This window comes from Cajanus cajan, chromosome 1 (assembly GCF_000230855.2).
Source record: "Cajanus cajan strain Asha chromosome 1, NIPB_CcT2T_4, whole genome shotgun sequence".
Taxonomy (NCBI): domain Eukaryota; kingdom Viridiplantae; phylum Streptophyta; class Magnoliopsida; order Fabales; family Fabaceae; genus Cajanus; species Cajanus cajan.
Genome location: NC_138517.1, coordinates 86686870 through 86694408, shown reverse-complemented (window position 1 = coordinate 86694408; position 7539 = coordinate 86686870). Strand labels below are relative to the sequence as shown.

The 7539-nt window shown below is 36.0% G+C and overlaps 2 protein-coding genes across 2 annotated transcripts; both read right to left on the bottom strand.

The window, feature by feature from the left end:
* Nucleotides 1–2333: 2333 nt before the first annotated feature.
* Nucleotides 2334–4653, bottom strand: LOC109790343 (magnesium-chelatase subunit ChlI, chloroplastic). Its single transcript, XM_020349475.3, has 3 exons — nucleotides 4448–4653; nucleotides 4119–4228; nucleotides 2334–3556 (listed from the first exon to the last, which is right to left on the bottom strand). The coding sequence occupies exons 1-3, from the start codon at nucleotides 4548–4550 to the stop codon at nucleotides 2504–2506; spliced, it is 1266 nt and encodes a 421-aa protein (XP_020205064.1). The 5' UTR covers nucleotides 4551–4653; the 3' UTR covers nucleotides 2334–2503.
* Nucleotides 4654–5558: 905 nt separating this feature from the next.
* Nucleotides 5559–7357, bottom strand: LOC109790342 (HXXXD-type acyl-transferase family protein). Its single transcript, XM_020349474.3, has 2 exons — nucleotides 6376–7357; nucleotides 5559–6303 (listed from the first exon to the last, which is right to left on the bottom strand). Exons 1-2 carry the CDS (start codon nucleotides 7188–7190, stop codon nucleotides 5787–5789), a joined length of 1332 nt encoding a protein of 443 aa, XP_020205063.1. The 5' UTR covers nucleotides 7191–7357; the 3' UTR covers nucleotides 5559–5786.
* Nucleotides 7358–7539: the final 182 nt, after the last annotated feature.

Here is a 7539-nt window from a genome sequence, read left to right as displayed (position 1 = left end):
TGAATTTGTTAGGGTTTCTGTGAGTAGAATGAGATGAAAATTGATCTTAATTGGGAGAAGAACCCTCTCAGCATAAAAATTGCGATCTCTCTCCTTCCCTTAATTTGTTACTCTTATCCTTCCTCATTTTATGACTCACAATTATTTTATTTTTTTTACTATGAATTTTTCTTTTTATTTTTATATTGTAAAATTAGGATTTTTTTTATATTTTAAAAAAAGAAAATTAACATAAGACATTATAGTATCTAATTTTTTAGGGTTTAGGATTTATGCCTTCGTTAGCTTATTTATTTTAAAAAAATGAAATATTGTTAAAATATTTGTTAGAATAATTTACATTTATAAATATCGTTAAAAATTATCATATAATATATAACTAAAATTATATATATATATATATATATATATATATTCTCTATATCTAAATACTTTTATTTATATAAAAAAATTATATATCTAAATATTTTCCCAGTATCAAATATACTGATTTTTTTTATATAAAAAATTATCTTATGTTTCTATATTTCTGTTTTTGCATGTTTTTTTTTATAATGGCTGAGGTATTTGATCCATTGGGATAGCCAAGATATATTTGATCTTGTATGATTGGTGTGCTTCTAAAAATAATAATATAATTTTATTGATTTTGTCTCTTATCCATAATTATTTATATAACTAGTTTTCAACATATATTGTTTTAGTAATTCAAATGGGAGATTTACAAGGAAATAATAAAGGAAAAGGAAAAGAGAAAAAAATATGAAGTTTGGAATAAGGAGGATTCCGATGAATTGTTACAATTGATAGTAGATGCTATAAAAAGAGGATAGGATATTATGGACAATTATTATTATTATTATTATTATTTATCTAGACATTATTTTTTTTATATTATTTTTGTCTTTGACTCTTTTTAAATTTGAATGTATGAATTTTTTTTTAAAATCTTATCAAATGTCAAAACTCCACAAAAATTCTACAAAATCCCACAGAATCCATTAAAATCCTGATTTAAAAGTCTTGCAGAATCCATTAAAATCCTGATTTTAAGTCTTATAGAATCCTGCAAAATCTTAAAAGTCATGAAAATCCTGCAAAGTCTTTTAAAATCCACAGAATTTTTTTTAACTAAAAAAGTCCTTTAAAATCCTAATCCAATACACCCTCCTTAGTTAAATATTCTTAAAAGAAATATTGATTGTGATAATTGAATATAACCAAATTTTGATATACTCTTAACAAATCATAATTATCTTAATTAAATATATTTTTTTATATTAAAAAATACTTGATTAAATATCACAAAAAATTAATAATAAAAAAATCTTTTAAAATCCTATAAATCCAATCTAATACACTTCTCATAATTTATTTTATAATTTTTTATATTTTAATAAATTGTTTTTAAATTTAATTATATGTTTTATCAAGTGAATAAATAATTGTGAAGTAAATATATTTCAATATATATTTTAATTAAAAGTATATTTATTTTTTTATAATGAATATCTTTTTATGTTAAGTTAAAAAATATAATTTATATATTTTGAATATTAAAAGAGAGTGATGGTATAATATCCATATCTCTAAAGAGTGATAAAATTATTATTATTATTATTTCCAAATTATAAGGTATTGTCCAGATTTTGTCTAGTACCTATATTTTTATATTAGGGATCCAAATTCTACTTATATTTACTTGGATAGTAGTATTGAGTGAAAGCTACAGCCAAGGGATAAGCATCACCGTCTGGAGTCGTATGAGAGTTCAGAGTCTCAGTTGTGAAGTAACGAATAATTCGAAATTCCTTACTTTTTATGAGAATTTCAAATTCCACCCATTTAGCTTATTAAAATTCCTTTTTAAAATGACAGAATTTCGATTACTTTTTAAATGACTCATCCAAACAACTTATTTTTTAGCAAACTATTTCAAATTCTTTAAAAAAAATGAATTGACCAATTAAATTGATTTCCCCAACACACTATAAAGTGATCATCCAAAACTTTTGGAGAAAAAACTTACGCTAATGTTAAAACCTTAATATAATATTAGTTACCCTTATTTTAAGACAATGTAAAATGACTAAAGTGTCCAAATTTTGGACAAACACTTTTGGAAGAAAAACTTATTTCAACGTCAATAACTTTGTATAATAATATTTTGAAACAACTTAAAATGACTAAATTGTCCAACTTTTGAACCAACAATTTTAGAAAGAAAATTTATTCTTACGTTAGCAACTTTATGTAACAAAATAAAAATCAGAGTTTCAAAATCTCAAGTTTATAAAAAGGCTACACATACAGAAGAAATTAGAGAATGACTCTTGCACGTAAAAAAACATGAAATTTCCCGTGTAGAAGGAATCCATGAATCTTATCAATGTTTGAGGATAACGAAAATCCCCACAGGAAAGATTAAAATGTAGATAATGATGTTGGTTTCAATATGCTAGTGGAATGCCGTAGCAGAGAGACCGTGTTATGCCTATAACCCTCAGCTGAATACCTCATAAAATTTCTCAGTGACAAGTAAACCTGAGTCTATTGACTCCAAGGGATCCTTTCTAAGACGGTGTCTCAAGCAGTTAGGGATAACAGTAGCAACATCCTCTGCACTCACTTTTTCTCTTCCCTTTAGAGCAGCAAGAGCTTTTGCAGCTCTGTTGGTCACTATGTCTCCTCTTAGTCCATCCACATTCAACTCAGCACATACCTTGGAGATTTTCACCTTGAGATCTTGATCAATTTGGACAGAAGAAAGAACACTCCTTGCTGAGGAAATCTGTGTCTGAAGCTTCTCTTGCTCAGCCTTGTAAGAATCGCGAAACTCCTTCGGATTCTTGTCGAACCGAGCTCTCTCCTCCACAATCTTCACTCTTAGCTCAGCATCCCTGACAGTTCCAACTTGAGCATGCATTCCAAACCTGTCTAGCAGCTGCGGCCGGAGCTCACCTTCTTCAGGGTTGCCTGAGCCAATTAGGATGAACCTTGCAGGATGTGAGATGGAAATTCCCTCCCTCTCAACTGTGTTCCACCCTGATGCAGCAGAATCCAACAACACATCCACCAAGTGATCATCCAAAAGGTTAACTTCATCAACATATAGGATTCCCCTATTTGCTTTAGCCAATAGGCCAGGCTCAAACGCCTTCACACCCTCAGTGAGGGCTTTCTCAATGTCAATTGTTCCACACACTCTATCTTCTGTAGCTCCCAATGGCAAATCAACCATGTTAATTTTGGACAACATAACAGGAAGTTGGTCACCTTGAAGTACACGCTCTCTCACTTCAACTCCCATGAATTCTGGATCTTCTGGATCTGAGTTATAGGGGTCACCAGCAACAACCTTGATTTCGGGAAGTAAATCAACCAATGACCTAACTGTTGTGGATTTCCCTGTTCCTCTATCCCCCATGATCATTACACCTCCAATCTTAGGATCAATCACATTAAGGAGAAGGCAGAGCTTCATCTCATCTTGTCCTACTATAGCAGAAAATGGGTATACTGGCCTCTGGCTTTCTTTAGAAGCAGCACTTCGAGCCTGGATATGAGAAGTTTACTGGGTTGGATTCTTGTAAACACACACATAAAGAATCGAAATGCAAAGGCCTAACCCCTAATCCTTAATTTCTGAGAAATCTAGCACTAATTTTGAACTTAAAAAACGTATAGCATAAACTAGGCATTTCGACAAAATGAAAAGGTGCTTTATACTTGCTAGTATTATTTTATCATAAACTTTAGTAAGTTAATTAACTTTCATAAATAACTATTTTTAAAAGTCATAGAAAATATGATTTCTAGTTTATTTGTAATGTAAAAACTTTTACAATAACATAGTATTTGGTTAGAGAAAAATGGAAGAGATGGGAGGAATTCTTATAAACTTTTCTTTCCTTATTTGATTCAATTTTTTAATGAAGAGAAGCAAATGGAAATGGAATGGAGGTTAAAAAAAATCCCTCCTCCATTAAAATCTTTCCTCTCCTATTAACAAACAATTAATCTAGAGTACACCTAGTAGTATGGCAATGGCAGTATCTCCACCGAATGCAATCAAAAGACAAGCAAAGACACCGAAAGAAATCCAATATCCTATCTACCTGTTCCACAGAGTTAACTTCAGTGGCAACACTGGCAACCGAGAACTGAGACCTTCCCTTTATGCCATGGATTCGAATTCCTCCATAAAACTTGCGCCCAGAGCTCTGCCCTGCAAAGTCTCAACCATTCAACTTAGACACATGATGGCCACAAGGACCCACCTTCCATTTCCAGTTACAAACTCCCCAAGGCAAAATAAAATCACAACTTTAGCACAGAGAAATAACATACATGAAATGGGTCTAGCGCACACCCTCCAAAACAGCTAAACTAGAGATTAAATGCCAAAAACAAAGGAAAAAAGCATAGACTTTGCAATGCAATGTACCTGATGTTAGAGAGAGAGTGTGAATGGAAGGCTTGGAAGAAGGAGAAGAGAGGTAGCGCGAAGGAAGAATCGCAATTGAAGAAGTGCCCAATGTGGACGCCATAACCGGAGAAGAGAGGGAGTATGAGCTACGCAGCAGTTTCTTTCTTTTGTCTTTTATTCACCATTCATTGCAGCTGGCATGCTTCCTATTGGCCTCCCACCTTCGGATAAGAAGATAGATAGATTTCATTCTACTTTCACTCTCTCTCTCTCTCTCTTCTCTTTTTTTTTTTTATTTATTATTATTTTTTTAAATTATTAGTATCCCTACATCTTTGATTTTAAGTCGTAATCAAGCTTTAAGATTAAACGGTGATATGTAATTATTTTGGTTAGGGTTAAATAGTCTCTATCAAGTCAATATGTTGTAAAATTTTAATAAAAATGTACATGCAATTGATTCAAAACTTGACAATAAAAAGTAGTAATATAAGTTTTGTGATCATTAGACTATTTTTCTTTGCCACAAAAGCACTGGAATTACGTGGCCTTCTTAGTTTCCTATAATTGAAGTCGAATCCGTTGAGCCTTGGGCCATCGGAGCAAAACTAGAATTCACATGGCGCAGATGCAGGGAATTTTGGGGGTGGATTATAAGAATTGATAATTAATTGCATCAGTTTTGGGAGAGCATTGGCATTCAACTCTAAGATAAATTTTAGCCAGATGGTCCAAAAGCATAAGAACTAGATCGACCTTTTTAGGAGCAGTTCTAATTAACCAATCAATACATTTACATTTTCCAATTTTTTGAAGAAAAAATAATTTTATTAAAGATTTTTGTCGAAAAAAGAGTAATTTTGGATTTTAAATGAATACCCATCATATTAGTGATAATATATAAGTCCTAAGGCTAAGCAATATATATATTTTCAATAAATTATTTATTTCGATAAATTATTTTTTCAATAATTTATTTTAACAATTACTTTTTTTATAAAATTTATAAAGGTTAAAAAGCCTTTAATTTAAGTGGCAAAAGCAAAAGAAATAGTTGAATTAAAAATTAATATTGTTTTGAACCGTATACGAAAACTTATTGTCTAGAACCCCAAGCCCAAACAACAAATAAATAAAATATGTTGGTCCATTAATATAAAGCCCAATTATCTAGCTATGGTCGAACTCTTGCCAAAGGTCAAGAATTATTTGACCTACATCATGACCTATGTAGGCGTGAAAGACGTCATCATACACTTGGAATAATACCTACACTCAATTGCATGAATCTTATAATAACTCTTAAGAATAAGATTCATACCCTGGAATAAGTGTTTATAATTTTGATTACACGACATTATTGGGAGAAGAGTTTCATGTGTTGTCTGAAAGCAGGCAAGGCAGGCTCTCTCAAATTGACCAAAACCTGGAAGCCCTCCCTCTTCCCTGGAGTGGCTGTAGAATAAGGCAAAAAGAAGCAAGGCTCGAGACTCCCAAGTAGGTTCCTTCCGAGGGGTAAAACAGTAACTGGGCCTCCCCACCCAAAGTCCACAGTGGAATGGCCCAAGTGCCTCCAATCAGTGAACCCACTCACCTCTCTTCCCGCTGTGATCCCATCCCCAAAATGCAGCTCCTGGTAATCGATGTAGGACCGAACGTACTCATCACTCACATTACTTTTGCTCTTTTTTATCAACTCTGCAGTTTCCCAAATGGGTTTCTCTATCAAATCTTTGGCACTAAGCTCAACATACATTGGCACACAACCGTTGCCCCAATAGCCAGCAGGCAGTGATGGCTTTACCAGTCTCCGTATGTTAATTGAGTAAGCAAACTTAACCTTCTCATGACCCTCCACTCCAGAGGCCAGGACCCTGTCTCAGCAATTAATTATAAAAAAATAAAATAAAAAAAAGAATTTTAATGACTGAGTCTGAGACACTTACTTGGCCCTCCAAATGTAGGCACCAAGAGCCTCAAAAACAGTGAAGTTAGAGCCAGAGTTCTGGAACAAGGAGCTCTTGAAGTTGTCCAACCACTCATTCCTCACGTGAAAGGACTCTCTCGCCACATTGCCAACGTCTTGTTGATACGGCAAAGCCCCTTTCTCCAAACGCAGAAACTCTCCAACCAGCGCCGAATCAACCCGGGCCGCTTCCCTGGGGCCCAACAACCTTGACCGCTCCCAAACGGCCTCCGCCGTTATCCGGGCGGCGCCGCGCGCCAGCTCCGCCACCGCATTGAAGAAGATGGTCCCGCCCATGCCGTCGCAGAGCGCGTGGTGCATGGCGGCGCCCAGGGTGAACCCGCCGCACGCGAACACCGTCACCTGGAGCGCGCACGGGTGCTCCATGGCCTCCTCGGGTCCCGGGTCGGGCGCCAGGTGCTCCGCGAAGGGGGAGGCCGGGTCGTCGAGGTGGTGCACGGAGTCGAGGGTGAAGTCGGCGGCGGCGCGGACGAGGGGGACGCCCTGGGCGGCGGCGCACCAGAGCTCGAGGCGGCGGGGGTGGTGTTGGCGGTGGCGGAGGGTTCCGGCGAGGGGGTAGAAGTGGGGGAGGGCGCGGGCGAGGGCGGCGGCGATGACGTGGAAGGGGTCGAGGGAGGTTGTTGCGGCGGTTGAGACGTAGGCGCGGAGGTAGCGGAAGGTGAGGTGGAGATTGGGGTCGGTGTCGAGGTGGGAGAGAGGGAGAGGGTGGTCGTGGGTGAAGGGTGGGTGAGAAGGGAAGATGAGAGTGCGGTGTGAGATTTTGATCCTTTCCATGGTTGTAAACTGTGATGTTGTTGTTCTTGTTTATGTTTCTTTTATTGCTGTGTTTCCACAACCTCGGAGTCACTGTCTCACACCAAACCAAGAGGCAGAGGCATGACTCGTGATCGTGAATATGGGAGACGACGTGGAACATGCTGCATCCCATGATTTCACCCACCACACCCCACTCACTACTAACACCTATGCCCGGATTGCTTCCGATTCTATATTTTCATTCCATTACCAATTTTCCTTCAATTTGTTCAAGTTTTTTTTTGTTTCTAATCTCAAATTCGATTCAATTATATTTAATTTGGATTGATCAGTTAATTAAACTACTTATAATTTTTTTTTTAATTAC